The sequence below is a fragment of the Auxenochlorella protothecoides genome (genome assembly GCF_000733215.1).
Source record: "Auxenochlorella protothecoides strain 0710 unplaced genomic scaffold scaffold30, whole genome shotgun sequence".
In the NCBI taxonomy this organism is placed as follows: Eukaryota; Viridiplantae; Chlorophyta; class Trebouxiophyceae; order Chlorellales; family Chlorellaceae; genus Auxenochlorella; species Auxenochlorella protothecoides.
The window spans coordinates 302,883-321,861 of NW_011934162.1; the positions used below are offsets into that span (position 1 = coordinate 302,883).

The 18,979-nt window shown below is 64.8% G+C and overlaps 8 protein-coding genes across 8 annotated transcripts in view; 3 read left to right on the top strand and 5 right to left on the bottom strand.

The window, feature by feature from the left end:
* Nucleotides 1-34: 34 nt before the first annotated feature.
* On the bottom strand, nucleotides 35-648 carry F751_2898 (Prefoldin subunit 2; the record flags this gene model as incomplete). Its single annotated transcript, XM_011398211.1, has 3 exons — nucleotides 35-115; nucleotides 221-298; nucleotides 394-648. 3 exons carry the CDS (start codon nucleotides 646-648, stop codon nucleotides 35-37), a joined length of 414 nt encoding a protein of 137 aa, XP_011396513.1.
* A 385-nt stretch (nucleotides 649-1,033) lies between these two features.
* On the top strand, nucleotides 1,034-3,635 carry F751_2899 (Proline-tRNA ligase; the record flags this gene model as incomplete). The annotated part of the gene is made up of 7 exons (XM_011398212.1): nucleotides 1,034-1,059; nucleotides 1,420-1,661; nucleotides 1,901-2,151; nucleotides 2,358-2,684; nucleotides 2,790-2,867; nucleotides 3,118-3,349; nucleotides 3,463-3,635. The coding sequence occupies 7 exons, from the start codon at nucleotides 1,034-1,036 to the stop codon at nucleotides 3,633-3,635; spliced, it is 1,329 nt and encodes a 442-aa protein (XP_011396514.1).
* Nucleotides 3,636-4,050: 415 nt separating this feature from the next.
* Nucleotides 4,051-7,130, top strand: F751_2900 (Transketolase, chloroplastic; the record flags this gene model as incomplete). The annotated part of the gene is made up of 6 exons (XM_011398213.1): nucleotides 4,051-4,267; nucleotides 4,399-4,433; nucleotides 4,647-4,832; nucleotides 4,999-5,448; nucleotides 5,646-6,754; nucleotides 6,923-7,130. 6 exons carry the CDS (start codon nucleotides 4,051-4,053, stop codon nucleotides 7,128-7,130), a joined length of 2,205 nt encoding a protein of 734 aa, XP_011396515.1.
* A 410-nt stretch (nucleotides 7,131-7,540) lies between these two features.
* On the bottom strand, nucleotides 7,541-9,796 carry F751_2901 (Phosphoacetylglucosamine mutase; the record flags this gene model as incomplete). Its single annotated transcript, XM_011398214.1, has 5 exons — nucleotides 7,541-7,674; nucleotides 7,831-8,146; nucleotides 8,305-9,312; nucleotides 9,412-9,553; nucleotides 9,660-9,796. The coding sequence occupies 5 exons, from the start codon at nucleotides 9,794-9,796 to the stop codon at nucleotides 7,541-7,543; spliced, it is 1,737 nt and encodes a 578-aa protein (XP_011396516.1).
* Nucleotides 9,797-10,148: 352 nt separating this feature from the next.
* Nucleotides 10,149-11,452, top strand: F751_2902 (hypothetical protein; the record flags this gene model as incomplete). The annotated part of the gene is made up of 3 exons (XM_011398215.1): nucleotides 10,149-10,244; nucleotides 10,431-10,865; nucleotides 10,985-11,452. The coding sequence occupies 3 exons, from the start codon at nucleotides 10,149-10,151 to the stop codon at nucleotides 11,450-11,452; spliced, it is 999 nt and encodes a 332-aa protein (XP_011396517.1).
* A 737-nt stretch (nucleotides 11,453-12,189) lies between these two features.
* On the bottom strand, nucleotides 12,190-13,775 carry F751_2903 (hypothetical protein; the record flags this gene model as incomplete). Its single annotated transcript, XM_011398216.1, has 4 exons — nucleotides 12,190-12,326; nucleotides 12,473-12,668; nucleotides 12,852-13,609; nucleotides 13,694-13,775. The coding sequence occupies 4 exons, from the start codon at nucleotides 13,773-13,775 to the stop codon at nucleotides 12,190-12,192; spliced, it is 1,173 nt and encodes a 390-aa protein (XP_011396518.1).
* Nucleotides 13,776-14,167: 392 nt separating this feature from the next.
* On the bottom strand, nucleotides 14,168-17,880 carry F751_2904 (hypothetical protein; the record flags this gene model as incomplete). The annotated part of the gene is made up of 6 exons (XM_011398217.1): nucleotides 14,168-14,380; nucleotides 14,531-14,878; nucleotides 15,309-15,398; nucleotides 16,559-16,763; nucleotides 16,933-17,463; nucleotides 17,627-17,880. 6 exons carry the CDS (start codon nucleotides 17,878-17,880, stop codon nucleotides 14,168-14,170), a joined length of 1,641 nt encoding a protein of 546 aa, XP_011396519.1.
* A 263-nt stretch (nucleotides 17,881-18,143) lies between these two features.
* The window catches only part of F751_2905 (DNA polymerase I), a gene marked incomplete at both ends in the record, with an annotated part of 5,113 nt that continues 4,277 nt past the window's right edge, over nucleotides 18,144-18,979 (bottom strand). Inside the window, one exon of the mRNA XM_011398218.1 lies at nucleotides 18,144-18,775. Within this exon, the coding sequence (XP_011396520.1) occupies nucleotides 18,144-18,775 (632 nt within the window). The remainder of the gene's footprint in view (nucleotides 18,776-18,979) is intronic.

Sequence of the window (18,979 nt, forward strand, 5' to 3'; positions counted from 1 at the left end):
ACATCTGGGCACACAGCTCGGGCACCCCAGAGCCTCATGAGTTGCTGACGAGGACTCCCTGCTTCCCGCTGCCTGGTGCTTGGGCTTTGGGAGCTGCCTGATTCTCGCCCTCCCCCTGCACAAGGGGGCAAGGTGCTCGAAGGGATTGACCCTGGTGCACGGAGGTGCAGAAGACCTCGCAGCGCAATCGCACATCCAATCCAACAGGCCTTGCCTTGACGCGAATCTTGTACTTGTCTTGGAAGGCCAGCACCTCGGCCTGCTTGGCCTCTAGCTGCTGCTCGTACGTCCTCACCAGCTGCGTGCATTGGGTGAATGGTGGAATGACGCTGGTCGTCCGTGCTTCAACAATCTCTTCACCCCAGCATCCACAGAACACGCCACCCAACTCACCGATAGGAGGTTGTTCTTGTTCTCATTCACGGTGGGGAGCACCTCGCCCACCGTCCGCTCGACGAGGATGTCCCCTAGCAGCTTGAAGCACTTGCGGCTGGCATCCAGGGGCTCGAGGGTCTTGACGACGAGCTCGTGCTCGGCCACCTCTGACCGCCGCTCGATGGCAGCCGTGGAGAGGGCATTGCGCTCTTCCAAGAGCTGCTGAAACTTATTTACTATCTCCTGCTCTGTCTTAAGCTCTTGTGCAGCCATGAAGGTGTGAAGTTGCGTTTAAAGGCCACCGAGAGTCAAGATGGTGTCCACAAGTCTTTGGAATGGCTGCAGGTTGGGGCGCAACGTTGATTTGGATCTTGATTGCGACAAGTGGGACTTTAGTGGGTCGATGGCTGGATCTGATGAGAGCAAGCACAGGTTTTGATCGACTGCTTGTTGTTTGGGATCGAGGGCAGCAGCCGCAGCACGCCCCGGAATACGAAGCATACGGATAACATGCAGGACCGCTCTCCGAACGCACACTCGTTCAGTATTTTTCTAGTACAACAAAGGATAGATAATATCAATTGTGGGCGTGCTTCATTTTCATCTTCAAAGGCTGATGGGGGCGTGATCGTCAGAGACGCAATCCAGCACCTGGGCAATGTCCGTGGTCCTGTCCAGCATCAGGTGGGGCTCTGGCTTATTGTCGCAGGTCTCGATGGTCAGACGCTTGTACGTTGATACAGGTTTTCTCAGTGGTGCATCTTCCATTCCCCACAGATTGGGACCGCAGCATGCCTTCAGAGCTCCTCGCACACGGCTGGTGTCGGTCCTCCGAGCCCCAGCGCGGTCTCTGAGCGCGGCATCGGCCCAGCCCGCCTCCCCTGCCAAGGATTCCAAGCGCAGTGGGCCTGCCTCGGAGCAGAGCGTGACACCTCTGAGTGAAGACTTCTCCAGGTAGGCACAAGAGGCGCCTCAGCAGACAGGACGTGGCCTCCTGGCCCGTAAGCCTTGCTGGCCCTGACCCCGCTCCTCAGCCTATGCCAGGTGGTACCTGGATGTCATACGGGAGGCTCAGCTGGCCGACTATGGCCCGGTCAGGGGCACCATGGTCATTCGCCCCTACGGCTATGCCCTCTGGGAGCGCCTCCAGTCCTGGCTCGATGCGGCCCTGAAGGAGCATGGCGTCCAGAATGCCTACTTCCCCCAGCTTATTCCCATGAGCTTCTTTGAGCGCGAGGCCGAGCACGTGGAGGGTTTTGCGCCTGAGCTGGCCATCGTCACCCGAGGTGGGGGTGGGGTGCTGGAGATGTAATCCCCTGGATGGCCATGGTGTTGCAGCATAAGCTGGGATGGGGGCAGTGCGCACTGTTCAGAACAGGGTGCACACTGTTCCAGTCAGAGTCGTGCCAGCATCCGCCAGCGCCGCCTCCTTGTCTGCCCGCAGCCCATCCAGCCAGCCTACCAGTGTGCAGCCGTGCACCTTGATTCCCCTTTTCCGCCCCCCCCCCCTCGCCTCAAAATCCAGGCGGCGGCAAGGAGTTGGAGGAGCCGCTGGCACTGCGCCCCACCTCTGAGACCATCATCAACAGCATGTTTGCCAAGTGGGTGCAGTCCCACCGCGACCTGCCCATGCGCCTCAACCAGTGGGCCAATGTGCACCGCTGGGAGATGCGCACCCGCCCCTTTGTCCGCACGCTGGAGTTCATGTGGCAGGAGGGGCACACCGCACACGCGACCCCGGAGGAGGCCCGCGCCGAGGCCATGGCCATGCTGGAGGTTGGGAGGCGGTGGGGGGAGTGGAGGTTGGTGGGGGGGCAGGCAGGAACTGGAGGGCTGCGAGGTCCCAGGGCCACTCTGATCAGCTGAGATGCGGTGCTTGGGTGCCTCGTCGTCCCACGCCCCTCCACGCGCCCCCCCACTGCCTTGCTTTGCATCCCTTCCCGGCCAACCCCGACCCCGAAACACCCACCAACCACCCTCAGGTTTACCGCGAGTTCGCGGTGACCCAGGCCGCCATGCCCGTGATCGCCGGGCGCAAGTCGCGGATCGAGCAGTTTGCGGGCGCGAACGCGACCTTCACCATCGAGGCCATGATGCGCGACGGGCGCGCGCTGCAGGCCGGCACCACCCACGACCTGGGCGACAACTTCTCGCGCGCTTTTGGCACCCAGTTCTCCGACGCGGGGGGGCGCCTGCGCCATGCGCACCAGGCCAGCTTTGGCATGAGCACGCGCATGGTGGGCGGCGTGGTGATGAGCCACGGCGACGACACCGGGCTGCGCCTGCCGCCGCGCATGGCCCCCCTCCAGGTCGTGCTCGTGCCCGTGGCGGCGCGCGGCGCGGCCGCCGCCGCCGTGCTGGCGGCCGTGGATGCCGCGCTGGTTGCGCTGAGGGCGACGGGCGTGCGCGCGCAGGCGGACGTGGGGACGGAGAAGTCACCGGGCTGGAAGTTCAGCCACTGGGAGATGAAAGGCGTGCCCCTGCGCATCGAGGTGGGGCGGTGTTTTGGTGTTCTTAGTGAGGAGCGAAGGGTGAGGGAGGGGAGGACTGGTAGGTTGTGGAGAGGGTCCAGGACAGCGTCCAGAGGATGAGATCCGTGATCAATGCCCCATGTCCGTAAAGGTTTACAGTGTTGGAGATCAGGGCCAGAGGGCCTGGGCCTTGGAGCGTATGGTGGCAGCCGCAGCGCTGCACAGCCACACCAAAGTCACCCTCCTCAACCCATCAACATTGACCCCGCAGATCGGGCCGAGGGACGTGGCGTCTGGGACATGTGCCATCGCGCGCCGTGACCGTCCTGGAAAGGAAGGCAAGGAGTTTGGCGTCCCGCTGGCTCCAGAGCTCCTGGTGCAGGAGGTCCTGAAGCGGCTGGATGAGGTCCAGGCTGAGCTGCTGGAAAGGGCGACAAGGTTCAGGGACGAGCATATCCTGGATGTGTCCTCCCACTCCCAGTTCTTGGAGGTCATTGAGCAAGGTGAGGTGTGTGCCAGATGGGGGAGTTTCTGTGCTCCCCATGCATGACCAGCTGCCCAGCTCGGCATGATAGCACATGCTGCGCACTTCCCCTCACACCCACGCACAACTCAGGCAAGTGGGCGCGCGGGTGGTGGGCAGGCAGCGACGAGCAGGAAGTCGCGCTGAAGGAGGAAAGCGGTGCGACGCTGCGGTGCTTCCCCCTGGAGCAGCCTGGCGGGGGGGGCACCTGCTTCCTGACCGGGAAACCGGCCGATCAGGTGGCCCTGTTTGCAAAGGCGTACTGAGCCACCTTCCAATAAAGCATGTACTTGATACTTGGACACAAGCTGGCAAGACCTTGATTGGAACAGGGCTTTGGGGGTGGGGAAGCATCAGGAGCTGGGCTCTGTGTCCAGCATTCATTCTAAAGCCACAGGTGCTTCTTCATACCGTTAAAGCTTTGGTGCTGTCAGGTGCCAGCCAGGGCAAGGCTTGCAGGGTCCGAGACGTGTGTTGCAGGTGTGCCACTGCCTGCCGAAGCACATTTCCCGCCACCCCCCAAGAAGCGGATGAGATACGCCTCGTGCGCACGGTAGCAGCAGAGGGGTGCCGACCCATGACAAGATAAGACAGTTTGTGGCATAAGCTTCCTTTGAACGCGCAAGTATAGCTTGTATCCACAGCGTTGCTTCATTAGGGAAGAACAGAGCTACATCCGCCATGGTTGCTGCACAGTGTCTGCTGAGCGTGGCCCCTACCCGGCCCGGGCTCTGCAGCGTGCGTCAGGGAGTGGCCGCGCCGTTCTCGGCTCCTCGCTTCACTCGTCGCACACTGCGGACATGCAGGCCCCTCACTCGCGCTGCCCTTGCGGTGGAGATCCCCCCGGCGACCGGTGACCTGAAGCCCAAGGACAAGAACGCGGAGCTGGCCATCAATGGTGAGTGAGGCGCGTAAGGATTCCGAACAAGTTGATTAGATGCATGCCATGCCGTGGCATCGGGTCGCCGTCGGGTCACCCGGGTTTCGATGCACTGTGCAGCCCACCCCATCGCCATGACCCCCTTGCAGCCATCCGCTTCCTCTCCATCGACGGCGTCAACGCGGTGAGAAACGCAAAATAGACTTGATATGACCCATGGGGGCTGCAGCTGCATGCCATGCTACCTGAAGGGTGTCACATGTGATATACCCCCATGCATGGGTCAGAAACCCTAGCTGGGGCGGCTGGTGGGGCTTGCGATCTGCCAGGTCTACGCCTTTCCCTTCTCGTTCTGCATCCCGTCCTCACTGTCCTTGCTCCCTCTCTTCCACTTCAGGCCAAGTCTGGCCACCCGGGGCTGCCCATGGGCTGCGCCCCCATGACCTACGTCATCTGGAAGGACTTCATGAATGTCAACCCCAAGGACCCCAAGTGGCCCAACAGGGATCGCTTCGTGCTGAGCGCGGGCCACGGCTCCATGCTCCAGTACGCCATCCTGCACTTGATGGGCTTCAACCTGCCGGTGAGTATGGGGGTCGTGGGGATGGCGGACTGTGTCGGGCGATGCGGTGTTGTACTGGCAGTGTGCTGCCGCGAAGTAGCTCTGCCCACACATGTTCCGCCCTCTGGTGCCTCCCCTGCAGCCGCTCAAGTGACACTCTTCCCTCCTCATGACCTTGCGTCCACAGATCTCCGAGCTGAAGCAGTTCCGCCAGTGGGGCAGCAAGACCCCCGGCCACCCCGAGAACTTTGAGACCGAGGGCGTGGAGGTGACCACAGGCCCCCTGGGCCAGGGCATCGCCAACGCGGTGGGGCTGGCTGTGGCTGAGACGCACCTGGCCGCGCGCTTCAACAAGCCCGACGCCAAGCTGGTGGACCACTACACCTACTGCATCATGGGCGACGGCTGCAACATGGAGGGCATCTCCAACGAGGCCGCCTCCCTGGCGGGGCACTGGAAGCTGGGCAAGCTCATCGCCTTCTACGACGACAACCGCATCTCCATCGACGGCCACACCTCCATCTCCTTCACCGAGGATGTGGTGGCGCGGTACGAGGCTCTGGGCTGGCACACCATCCATGTCAAGGATGGAAACCACGACCTGGCGGGCCTGCGCGACGCCATCAACGAGGCCAAGGTGGCGGGGGAAGGAGGGGGCTGTCGGGTCGTGGCGACGACGCTGGGCCATGGTGGAGTGGCTTCATCATTCATGCGCCCGGTCTGGCGGCCGGCGCAGCCCACCCCGCAGCTGCCTGCTGTTGGCACCCCCACATGCACTCAAGCACCCAAACCTCAACAGCCCGACCCTCCCACACCCCTCCACCTCCTCCGCAGTCCGTGACGGATAAGCCCACCCTGATCAAGGTGTCCACCATCATCGGATACGGCTCGCCCAACAAGGCCGACTCGCACGACGTGCACGGCTCCGCCCTGGGCGCGGCGGAGGCCCAGGCCACGCGCGACAACTTGGGCTGGCCCTACGGCGAGTTCGAGGTGCCCCAGGAGGCGTACGACGAGTTCGGCAAGGCAGCCAAACGCGGCGAGGAGGCGGAGGCGGCGTGGCAGGCCACCCGCCGCGAGTACGCGGAGAAGTACCCCGAGGAGTACGCGGAGTACGAGGCCATCACCAGCGGGCACCTGCCCGCGGGCTGGGCGGACGTGCTGCCCTCCTTCACCAGCGCCGACAAGGGCCTGGCCACGCGCCTGCACAGCCAGACCATGCTCAACGCGCTGAGCCCGGTGCTGCCCGGCCTGCTGGGCGGGTCCGCCGACCTCGCCGGCTCCTGCATGACCCTGGTGAAGAGCTCCGGCGACTACCAGGCTGACTCCCCCGCCGAGCGCAACTTCCGCTTCGGCGTGCGCGAGCACGCCATGGGCGCCATCGGCAACGGCATGGCCCTGCACTCCCCCGGCCTCCTGCCCTACACAGCCACCTTCTTCATCTTCACGGACTACATGCGCAACGCCATCCGCATGGCCGCCCTGTCCCAGGCCGGCCAGCTCTTCGTCATGACCCACGACTCCATCGGCCTGGGCGAGGACGGGCCCACCCACCAGCCCGTGGAGCAGCTGGCCTCCTTCCGCGCCATGCCCAACATCCTCATGCTCCGCCCCGGCGACGGCAACGAGACCGCAGGCGCCTACAAGGTGGCCGTGGAGAACGCGGCCGCCGTCAACGCCACGGGCATCAAGCGCCCCTCAGTCCTGGCCCTGTCGCGCCAGGGCATGCCCAACATGGACTCCACCTCCGCAGAGGGCGTGGCCAAGGGCGCCTACGTCGTGGCGGGTGGGGAAGGCACCCCCGACGTCATCCTGATGGCCACCGGGTCGGAGCTCATGTTTGCCGTGGAGGCTGGGAAGAAGCTGGAGGGCGAGGGCATCAAGGCCCGCGTCGTCTCCTTCCCCTGCTGGGAGCTCTTCGAGGAGCAGGAGCAGTCCTACAAGTGAGCGCAAAGGGGTCTTGCTTCATGTTGGGAGGGTGGGGGGCGGGGATCGAGGAGGGAGGGGTTGGATGGCCACACGAATGCATCGATCGGGGGGAGGAAAGTGGGTGGCCGGCCTCCGTGCGCAAGCCTGCCCGAACCCCCTCCCCCTTGCAACCCGTCACGCAGGGACTCGGTGCTGCCGCCCGAGGTGGAGGCGCGCGTCTCCATCGAGGCGGGGGCCACCTTTGGCTGGTTCAAGTACGTCGGCGCCAAGGGCGTGTCCCTGGGCGTGGATCATTTTGGCGCCTCTGCTCCGGCGCCCATCCTGTACGAGAAGTACGGCCTGACGCCGGACAACGTCGTGGCCACCGCCAAGTCGCTGCTGAAGAAGTAGGGCGGAGGGCAAGGAAGAAAGGGAGGCGGGCGCGCAGCGGGGGCACGCCCGGCGCGCGCATCTTGCCCACCCGCAGTTCTGGGAACACCAACCGCTCTGGCCCTTTTTGCATCCATCCGCTGCCACCCCCCAACCCCTCCTGGTCTGAGGGAGCATACTCTTCCAGGGCCACATCAGCCTGTGCACGTGCCAAGCGTCTGACGGGGGGCTAGGAGTGCCCCCCGTCCCCGCTCGCTCCCCTGCATGCTGCTCTTGTCCCCTATGCGCGCTGCTTTCTGTATGCAGCAGGTCGACTGCCATGTAAGCTTGGAGATGAAGGTGTGAGTTTCTGACAAGTGGCGGTGATGGGCAGTGGGGGATGGGGGGGGGGGAAACATGCGTTCGTCAGGAGGGCTCGTCAGGTGCGGGGATCACAGGCCGCCGGCATGCAGGGCCACAAGGTCCGACACCTCTGCGGCCAGGGCATCCGCATCCTCCTGGGTGGCAGCTTCCGCATAGATCCTGACCACATCCTCGGTTCCCGACGGCCTCACAAACGCCCGGCCTGTGGGTGCGAGGGTGAATGCTGTTTACCTCGCATCCCCCTGGCGTACAGGCGAACGAGCATGCCTGGATCGCTGGCCCGCACCTCCTACTTCTGCATGTGGCACACAGACAATTGGCAACTCGCCCCACACTCTTGAAACCCAACCCATCGCACCCTGCGGCGCCGCTGCCACGGCTGCGTCGATGGCGGGCTGCAGAGCTGCGGGGCGGGCGACCCTCCGCTCCGCGTCGGCGGTGACGATGACGCTTCGGTCCGCCACGCTGCGCACGCTCTGGCGCGAGGGCAGGTCGCGGTAGATGCCCGCCCAGTCCTCCAGCGTCCAGCCGCGCCGCCGCAGGGCCACCACCACCAGCAGCAAGATGGAAAGCGCGTCGCCCACCGTCTGGTTGACCAGCAGGGACAGCGCCAGCAGGTCACGCCCGGATTCCACGGCTCGCGCTATCGTGGGGTCCTCATCGTCGGCATTCGCCTGGTGGATGTGCATGGGGGCTGAGGTGCTTCTGACTAGCCTCCAGGGCCCAAGGGGAGGGGGACGATATGTTCTTCCATCGACCAGCACAGATCCGTTCCTTCCTTGTCGTGGCAATTGCAACCCCCCAACCCCCCCTCCCCCAACCCTCCTCCGACACCCGCCTGCACAAACTCCTTGAGGCGCAGGAGGTAGGCGGGCGCGAAGAGCACGGTGCCATGGCCGTTGGCCTCGAAGTAGATGCCCACGTCGTGCGCGTGGGCGGCGGCGTGCAGGTGCTTGACCCCGGTGGGGGTCACCGTCACCGGCAGGCGCAGCGCCTCGGTCAGGTAGCGCGTGGCGGCGCCGTTGGCGTAGGCGGTCTGCACCACGCCGATCGCCGGGCTCAGTCCCCGCGGCAGCGCGGCAGCCAGGTCGGCGCAGAGCAGCGCGGCCAGCGCGGCGATGCGGTCGCCGTCCAGCAGCGTCAAGCCCGCCCCCGTGCCGGGGACGAAGAAGACGATGCGGTCGGCGTCGCCGTCCAGGGAGCAGCAGGGGTAGGAGGGCCCTGCGCCCTCCAGCCCGTCCGGCAGCAGCCGCGCCTTCTGCACGAAGTCGGCGCCGCAGCGCCCGTTCAGCGCGCCCTCACCCGTGTTGTGTAGGGTCAGGTGCAGCCCCGCGGCGGTGCAGCGGTCCGCCAGGGCCAGCAGCTTGGGCGCGCCCACCCCGTTGGCGCAGTCCACGTGCAGGACGGTGGGGGTCGACGGGAGGGGGGCACGGCCGGTCACCGACACGTCGGCGGGTTCAGCGCCACCGTCGGCGGGTTCAGCGCCACCTCCGGTGGCAGCGCGAGAGACCAGAGCTGCATAGGCGCCGGCCAGCTCGGCGAAGTAGTCGTCCTCGTTGAAGTGCTCGCCCGGCGCCGTGCGCGCCACAGCCCAGTGCAGCTGCGGGGTGGTGAGCAGACCCAGGTCGTGCGTAGGCACGCCCAGCGCGGCCGCGCCGACCCTGGCCGCCTCGGCCAGGCCGGGGCTGCTGGGCCGCGTGTCGTGGGCTATGTACACGCCGGCATGGGACTGGGATGAGGAGGACGGTGGCAGCACGATGCCCTCGGCTTCCAGCAAGGCAGCGAAAGCGGCGAGGAAGGCCTCCGTGCTCTCCGCGCAAGCCAGGCTGTCGGCGTGGGCCTGCGTGAGGCGGGTCCAAGAGAGCTGGGTGGTGAGGGGATTCAAGTACGATTCCACCCCCATCCCAGGTTCTCGCCTCCATGGCCCCCAGCCACCCACCTCCCAGGACCGGGTCAGCATCTCCCCGGTGGGCTCCACCAGCTTGACACCGTTGTCGGGTGCGGGGTTGTGTGAGGCTGTGATGCAGATGCCAGTGGGGGCATCGAGCAGCAGGGACCTGACAGCCATGAGCACGCCACACCTGCATGGCGGTGAGGGGGCCGGGTGCTGGGTACTCAGCAGGACAGAGTGCGGACCCCATGCAGGGCAGAGGCCAGAACACCGGCTTGACATCCCGATCGCTTCACCTGAATACGGTGGAGGGCAGCAGGGGGGCAAGCGCACGGTAACCTGCCGTGCCATAGAAGGGGCGAAACCCCGGAGGTTTCAGGTAGGCTTGGGCAGCACTCCGCAGCGCGTCATCCAGGCGTAAGGAAGACGCCATCCTGCCTGGTGCTATTTGTCGAGAGACATGCCAATAATCTCTGATGCTGCACGGTCCTCTTCTCCCCAGATTGTTCCTGGCAGATCAATCTGAGAATGTTAACTATGATCCGTCCCGGAGCGCGCGCGATGCGGTCCTGAGCATCTGAATGGGCTGGCTCCGGGAGCGATCCAGGCGCCCAAATTTGCCGGCCAGGCTCGATCATGCAACAATGGGAGCAGGCCGCCGCAAACCGCGGCAAGTGCTGCTCGACCTTGATCTTGCTGGTGTGCCTGCAGATCCAAGCCCGGTCCCATGACGCGGTTTGAGGCTGTACTGAACACCGGTCGGTGAACTGGCGCGCTTGCCCCCAATGCAGCCCTCACGTCATCCCCTCCCGCGTCACACCTGGGTTTGGTGGGCCATGCTGGCCTGCGTGATTGGTGGTCCCCTGGTCATGCTGGAGAAGGTGTGGATGGGGTGGTGTAGGGGTAGTGCAGAGGGGACTGAAGGCAGGGTTACCTTGTGCAGGCGGCACCAAGAACTCCTGCGGGCTTGATTCGCAGGCATCCCGGGCACACTGCAGCCTCATACTTGCGTGGTCTCCTAAACCCCCCACCCCCCCTCCCTCTGTCCCTCGTCCTCACCACAATAGACGGGGTACCTGGAGACCTGGGAGGCCACGGAGCGCTACACACTGGCGGTGCTGGCCTTCTCGGCCGCGCACCCCATCTCCGTCCCCGGCGAGGCCCCCGCCGAAGACGAGGCCGCGCACGCGGCGGCGCTCCGGGCCCTGGACCGCCGCCTCATCGCCTGGCACCGCGACCTGGACGCCCTGTACGACCGCATCTGCGCCATGGCCGTGGTGTCCACCCTCACCGACCCTGGCGCCTCCGTGTCCCTCACCTACGACCGCCCCGCCGGCGTGGGCCAGCGCGCACTTAAGCGCGAGTTCCACGCCAAGCGCGACGCCTCCATCCTCCTCTACCTGGCCCTCACCGCGGCCGTCTACTTCTCCAACAGCGTGCTCCTGGCCTCCCTGGTCCTGGTCCTCAACGTGCTCAACCTCCTGCTCTGCTACAGGATCAAGGTGCATGCGCTGGCTCTCGGGTCAGTGCTGTTGCAGATCCCCAGGCGGGACGCCTGGCGTCCATTGCCAACAGCCCCACCCTCCCTCCTTCCCTCCTCCCTTTGCAAACTCATATCCAGGGCATGTCGGACGCGCTGGCGGTCACCGTGCAGCAGCTGGACGAGGTGGTGGGGCAGCTGGTCGGCTGGCCCCTGCCGGCCGTGCCCGCCGCCGGCCACGCGGCCGCCACCTCCCTCCTGCTTGCCAAGCTGGCCGCCCTGGCGCGGTACTGGCAGGGCACGGAGCTGGGCATGAACGTGGCGCTGCCAGGCGTGGGCGCGCTGGCGGTGAGCGTGAACATCATGGGCTCCATTGCGGTGGCCACCACCTTCCGCTGCGTGGTGTCCGTGCTCACCGTCTTCCACCCTGCCCTGGCGGGCATCAGCATCCGGGCCATGCTGGCCTGGCTCTTCGCGTCGGCGGGGCGGTACAAATTGACACCGGCGATGGTGGAGGGGACCAACGCACTGCCCAAGGGCGTGTCGGCGCGGGACTGGGGGCCCGATGATTGCTGTGAGGAGGAGCAACCAAAGGACAAGGACAGCTGAGTGGGCAGGCGTCCAGCTGCGTGAGGGAGTGGGGACTTGTAACCCCTGGCCTGCCTGTACCGTGCATTCACAAGACACCGCTCGGGCGCCGAGCACGAGGAGCGACTGCCCCTTCAAGATCCTGCCTTTGACATACGCATCCCCCTCTTTCCTCCCTTCCAAATGACCTGCTCTTGTGCCAGTGTGTGCCATGAGAGTCATGTTGCAGCCTGTGAAGCCTCGCCGCGTCCATGCGGGAGGGATATAATAGCTGGGATAGAGTGGGGTCATGGCATGCCACGATGGGGCGCATGCCGGTGTTGCACGGAGACAGGGCGTTCATACGGGTGGGGACGACAACTCATGCTCGAGGCTTGTGGTGATCGAGGGTAATGGATGGGAGAGGGGGGCTACCTGGGTCTCTCCCTCTCAAAAAGGCACACGACTTCTCGCTCCGCCGGGACATGGACAGGCAGAGACGGAACACGACGCAGGTTCACGCCTGCCTCACAGCCTGGAGAACCCACGGACGGTCGCCGCTTCCCGGCTCTCAAAGGGCTCCACCGAATGGGGATTGAATGTCTGACACATGGAACGGTGCAGTGAGGGGAAGGGGGGCTGAGGGACTATGTACCAGTGGGTTTCATGCATGGGGCCGACTGCTGCCGTCCCTGCCCCGATGCAGGCCACTCCTCTGCGCCATACCGCCTTGCCGTCGCAGATGCCAGGCCTTCCATACACCCGACTCCCCTATGGGCCTAGCCCCACACCACCCAGTCGCATACCGTCACATCATCGTTGTCGTAGTCGGCAAATACGGTGCGCAAGGAGCCCAGCGCATAGGTGCCGACCACCTTGGCGCCGACGCGAGCCGCCCACTCGGTGATGCCCTCCCCTGCAGAAGACAAGTCGATGGAGGGGCTTGGTGCATTGGCAGGCGCTGGCAATGCGCCCAAGCAATGTCTTCCTGTAGGAACACAACCCTACGCTCCACACCCCATGACCAGAGGTCACTGCCAACCCCCTCACCCCCGATAGCACCTTCGTTGGGTCGCGCGCCCTCTGCCCTCAGCCTCTCCAGCTGCGCCTCCTGGCGCGCAGGGTTGGACTGCAGGGCCCCGACAGAGCTCACCACACGCCACCAGGGCAGGCCCGAGGTTTCGTCGTTGGCGATCTTGGCGACCGTGCGGCCGATGGACCGAGCGGCCGTGGTCTTGGCGCCCGCGGCGGTGGCGATCTGCCGCGGAGGAAGAGTGAACGCGGGTGGATTCTGACCGAGGTGAATACATGCTTCTAGTTGTGCAGGCAACCTGGGTCCGTCCTTGGAGCATGGCGCAGGCATGCGAGCTTCTGGAGGACAGGAGCGCTCCGAATGTGTTCAGACTCCGCCAGGCTTTCCCCCCCAGACCCGCAAGCTCACCTCACTGAAGGTGCGGGTTTGCCCTGGAGGGATCTCAAGGATGATGTTGAAGTAGGCGGCATTGGGATCCTCGGGGTCGATCTCAAACTTGGCGGCCTTGGCCTCTGGGGCCTCCCCCTCCACGGCCACCTCCTCTGCCGAGCGCTTGGTGCCGGCAGGCTCAGGGGCAACCTGGACCGCATCTGGCTTGGGCTCCTCCACGACAGGCACCTCGGTCGCAGGCTCCACGGCAGGCGCAGCCACCTCAGGCTCCGGTGCGGGCTGCTCCTCTGCCTCTGGCACCACAGCAGGCTCAGCCACAGCGGGCTCCCCTGCCGCAGGCTTGGCCTCTGGCTCCTCTGCCGCAGGCTCCACTGGCAGTGCTGGTGCTTCATGGACCTCGTCGACGCTCACCGGGGCGGCGGCAGTGTTCTCTCCCGCAAAGGCGGGAGGATCCACAGGGATTGGGTCCTCCACCGGAGCAGGTACCTCGGCCACGGCTGCGGTACCCCCAGTTGCAGGAGAAGCCCCGGCCACACTCCCGACGGGCTCCACGACGGGATCCGCTCCGACGTCGGGTAGGGTCTCGACAGTGGCGGGGGTTGGCTCAGGCGCACCCTGAGCCGGCCCCAGACCTGTCTCCTCAGGCTCATCCTCCAACGGAGAGACGGACTGGGGCTCGCTCACAGGAGTGGGCACGGTCCCGATCTTGTCGACGGGGTTGGCATCGGTGTAGAGCTCCTGGGCCTTGGCTGCGACGGCCTCATCGACAGCAGCACCTGCGTGTTTAGCAGATATACCGGTGGGATGAAACTCTTCAATGCATCTTCAGAAGCCATAATCAGTTTCTGCACCCACATTACCTCCTTCCGTGTGGTCGCCAGTGTTCAAGACAGCATCGATGACCTTCTGGGCCTCGGCCTGCACATGCTGCTCGTCCGCCATGCTTGGTACTGTAAATACACTTGGACAACAGCGGTTATACTAATACTGAGCTGATCCAGCGTGCTTTAAAACACCGTGAGCTGGGACGGCATTGCAACATGAAGATGCTTCGTCCCGAGTTGCGCGCCTCGCAGAGGCAAATGCATGCCGGAGAATTTGAAAATACCAAATGACAGGTCTGGTGGTCTGAGGGCCACGTGGTCTAGTGAGCGAGACAGCGTCCACCCTTGAGCATCTCAGCTGAATAGGCTAAGGAGGCGAAATCAGAACAGGAATGCTGGTTGAAAGAGGTCTGTGGAGGGCTCATCAGGTGCGACTGTACTATAGATACCTCCAAGGTTTGACCAGCACGCCGACCAGTGGCCAGAGAGTGCTAACTGCCTCAGAGTCCTTCACAACTCGGTGATGACAGGCACAGGGGTGGCGGGAGGCCTCTGACGGGCTTCGTTCTGAGCCTGAATATTTGCGGTCTCCTCTTCCAGGAAGAGGGCCAGTCCGTCACCCAGGCTTTCCAGCGTCCCGTCGTCCAGCTCGTTTGCCCAAGCCAGGAAGAAGACCAGCTTCTTCTCTACTGCCGCCAACTGCCTGACAAACGCCTTTCGACCCTGTGTGCAGCAGATGCACCGTGGCTGGGATTCCAGCACATCTTTGGGGCCTCAACCTTAACCCTCCAGAGCCGATTCACCCAATCTCTCACCGAGCAACGCACTCCCTGCCAGGCGCCAGTGCTTCGGCCTGCGGCCTGCCTCCCTTACCTGCCGCATCCGCTCCGGCGCTGCGTCGTCCTCGAGGTCTTCGGCAGCGCTGCGCGCACGGCTCGCCATCCGAGCGGCATCCACCAGGGCCAGCAGCACGGCACTCCTCCCCAGCCGCAGCAGCTGCACAGCGTCCCCAACCACAGCCACGAAGAAAGCGTGGGGGGCGCCGCCACGACCGCTCCCCACTGCGTCGGCCAGAGTCTGGCGCAGCGCATGCACAGGGGAGGGTGGTGGTGGATCTTTCGTACCCGGCCAGAGCATCAGCAGCGTCTCGCCGGCGCCCAGTGCGTCCACGTCAGGCTCGCCGTTGTGGCGTCGAAGCGTGTAGCAGTAGGCGTAGAGGAGCTGAGGCAGGATGCAGGGCAGCAAGGGTGAGGGTGGGTTCTTGGTTAGCGCCGACAGCGGCAGGAGGGGCTGGCTGGGGGGGGGGGGAAGGACCTGGCTGGGGCCGGCTCGAGGATGGCTCCGACTCTGACACTGTGACAACATGGCGTTTGTTGTCGAGTGGTGGGGGTGAGGAGAATTCAAGCACTTCTTGAAAGCAGCAGTGCCCCCATAGAGATCAGAAGGACCTAGTCGTGTGGTTGCCATGCAGAGGCTGGCCCAGACACCTGCAGCTCGAGCACCATGTGGTAGATCCTTGCCACTGCCGTCCATCCAAGCAACATCCAGCCATACCATCCTCGATGAGGGACAACCCTCTCGGTCCCAAGCGCACGTCCCGGGCAGCTTCCAGGGTCCACCACGGCACCCATGGCTGCACCATGCGCCCCACCTCCTCAGACTCCAGTGCAGCGTGAAAGGCAGCCAGCTCTGCGGGAGTGAGGTCTTCTTCCACCACTTCCAGCTCACCCCCAGCTTCGGCCTGAAAAGGGGCAGCAAAGGCTCATGGGTTTGGTCTGTATCTTCATTTCAGGAGGCCACCGCAGCTATCTAGCGCAGTGACTCAGCACTGGACATGACCACGGTCACAATGGCTTGTCTGCCCTGCAGCAGTGGTACCTACACGGGCCAGGATGCGCCGAATCGTGGCCTCCGAGAGCTCGCCCTCCCGGATCTCCTCCTCGCCCTCCTCCTCGCCGGATGAGTGCGAGGCGGCATCTTCCAGCCGGGAGGCGTGCAGGCGCTCCAGGATGGCACGCATCTCGGTCTGCTGGCCCTCAGTAGCCTTGATTGATTTCAGGTCAGCGACAGCACTGTCTCTGCAGGGGTAGAAGCATGCATGTGCAAGCAGGGGTCCGTAGACGCATGTCTGCCTTCTTGTATGGCTGATTAAAAATGCATGATATATATACGTTGACACTCGATTGAAGAGCGACTGTTCGACTCCAACCTACCGGAAAAAAGCCTCGGTGCATCGCTGGGAGTGACTGGAGTAGCAGGTGGCTGAGCAATACTTCGACCCGCAGCGTGGACAGGTATACTCGGCTGAGCGGAGCTCACACCTGCATGCACACAGTGATCTCAATGAGAATGAGTGTGAGGTACTAGAATTTTGGTATATGGTACCCTGATGATCACTATGTGCATGTCCCCAAAACGCACACTTGACAGAGGACGGCCATGCCAGGGTTTGCCTCGTTCTAATTGTCCGAGGGTGAGGTCCACACTCCTTCGATTATGTCTAATTTAGTTGATGGGCTGAGCAAGCTTGTTCTTGGAAAGAATGCGTCGCTAGTCTCTTAACTTGGCAAGGTCTGTTCCCCCTTTGCGGTCAGTCGACGTTGCGCGCGCGACCCGAGTTGCCCAATCTACATGCTTAGCATTCAACAAGCGTGCAGCAGCCGAGGAGGAAGTACACCTACAAGCTTAAAAACCTACAATACAGAGGTTTGTGCGTTGGACGCCGCTGCAAGAAGGTCTTGTGCATAGTTCGTGTGCTGATGATCCATGAGCGCCTGTACAAGGAAAAGTATCAGCTGATTGAGAGCTGTTGATTGGGGGATGCTAGTACCATGTTGAAACAGCCAGTCCACTTGTCCCCCGACCTTCAATCATCCTCCCTTGGCCCCAAACCACACTCACTACCTTCATGAGTTGCATGGGATTCCGACCCAGGTACTCCACGTCCACTGCCAGTTCAGCTGCCACGTCAGCGGGCGTGAGCCTCACGACGCTGTGGCCTGCGCTCTGGTTCCAGCGCAGCAGGTACACCGGACCCAGCGCCTGGTAGGTGGGTGGGGGCAGGGGCATCGCCGCACCAGATCCCGCCACCTTGCCCAGCAGGGACCTGTGCCGGGAGAGGGGCCAGCCGTGGCGCACTCAGAGGAGGGCAGCCGCAGGCCGGCAGGGGCGGCCTCGCCATCAGCGCCAGTCCCAAGCCTGAACGATGTCATGCCAAACCTCTGGCAAACATGCTTCCAGTCGAAAACACACCCTGCCACACCCTGTCAGCTCACCCAAGCGCCCCACCAAGGCGACCCACGCCCAGGGAGGTGAGGAGGGGCTTGGCGGAAAGGAGGAGCCCCGGCACCGGGTCCTTGCCCAGGACGTAGTGCCTTGCCGAGGGCAGCCCCAGCATGCTCAGCATGGCATGCTCCCCCCCAGCGCCGTCTTGGGCGGGCGGCGCCGCGTCGAGAGCGAGCACGGGGGGCGAGCCAAAGGTCACCAGCTCCGCACCGCGGGCGGCCCAGCCACCGCCGCGCTGAGCCAGCAGCGCCTGCACCAGGCTGCCCCCCAGGCTGTGCCCCACCAGCCGTATGCTGGCGGGCGCAGAGTCGAGCCAGGGCCCCACCTGGGCTGCCAGGTCCTGGGCCAGGCCAGCCACCCCGGAGTGCAGGGAGAGGCCCGGCACACCGGGCGCAGGCGCGGGCCAGGCGGCCAGCAGGGCCTTCGCCAGGCCGAGGGAGTCGTGGCTGGGGTGGGTCCAGGAAACCCCGCGGCAGCACAGCGTGCGCACCCCGGCTGCCGCGTCCTCGGCCACAAACCACCTTTGCGGTGCCAGGGAAGGGGAATGGAGTATTGGCATTGCTCAGGACGTGGTGTTGCACGATGTGTGAAGGGGGAATGCACAGGGCAGTGTGTTCTCATCACATTGTTCCTCTCTGATGGGAAAGATGCCCAGGAGCCGGCATCGAACCTGCCCAGGATCACCTGGTGAAGGGGGCGGTGCCCTCGGCCACCAGGTTCAGCCCCTTGGCTTGGAGCTGCCCCGCGAGATCCGCCGGGCTCCTCGTGGGTCCATAGGTCAGGCTACTCAGGTCTGCCAGGTCCGCATCGCTCCTCAGCTGCTCAGGCCCCAGGGCCCCCGCGTGGGAGGTGAGCAAGCGGTCTCCCCAGCACCCACTCCGCACCGCAGGCCACCCGGCTCGCGCCAGTACTGGGGCCCGGCCCAGCCGGGATGCCATCCTGGAATCGATGCCGCCCGAAAGACACTTGCTTTTTCCCCTCGTCAGCTGATGAGGCCCTCGCGTGGCCTGCAGGGACGGTTCCCCTGGGATTCCCTCCGGGCGCTTGACCGGCATCCGCCCGGCTTCCTGTTCTTTGCGTTGGCTCTAGCCCCCATCAAAGCCCCTTCACTGCCTCGGCATGTGGCCTCACGTCCATGTCGTTACACATCCCCGAGTACATGTCACCACCTATCACACATCGCATGCCAACCACCCGCATCCTACTTGGCGTCGTACCAGGTGTCCGCGTACTTGGCGTCCACCGCCAGGTCCACCAGGAGGGGGCGCTCCACCTTCCCCACAAAGGGGCTGCGCATGCAGGCCACCACGCGGCGCCGCGCCTCCTCCGCGGACTCCCGCGGCCCCTCCAGGATCACTTCGTCGTGCACCTGCAGCAGGAGCGCCCAGCCCAGGCGCCGCAGCTCCGGGTCGGCGGCGATGCGCAGCATGGCCGCCGTGGCCACGTCGGCGGCGCTGCCCTGGATGGGCGTGTTGATGGCGGCGCGCAGCGCGTGCGCGCGCACCGCGCCGTTCCGGCTGGCCGCCTCGGGCAGCTGCCGCCGCCGGCCCAGCAGCGTGCAGACGTAGCCCGCCCCCTGCGCCGCCGCCTGCTGCGCTTTCTGCCAGGCGCGCACCTCGGGCCGGTCCGCATACCAGCGCTCCACCGTCTCTCGCGCCTCCTCCAGCGACACGCCCCAGTCCTTGGACAGGCCGTGCGCCGTCTTGCCGTAGGCGATGGAGAAGTTGAGCACCTTGGCGCGGCGCCGCTCCGAGGAGAACAAGTCCTTGAGCAGGGGGACGGGCGGGGGGGAGGCGCCGTCAGGGCCGCCGTCCCACTCCAGCAGGCACTCGCCTGTGGGGTTTGTTTGAGAGAGGGGAGGGGTTGGGCGTGGGTGGGCAGACGGGGTGGGCCACCTGATCCAGAGTGTGGGAAGGGAGGTTGCGGGGCTGGATTCCAAATCGCTGAGGCAAGGAGACTCCCGGCCGGGGACATTGATGGCGGTGTGCCGTCCTGGACTGTCCTCCCACCAGCCCATCCGCCGCGCCGCCGCCCCCG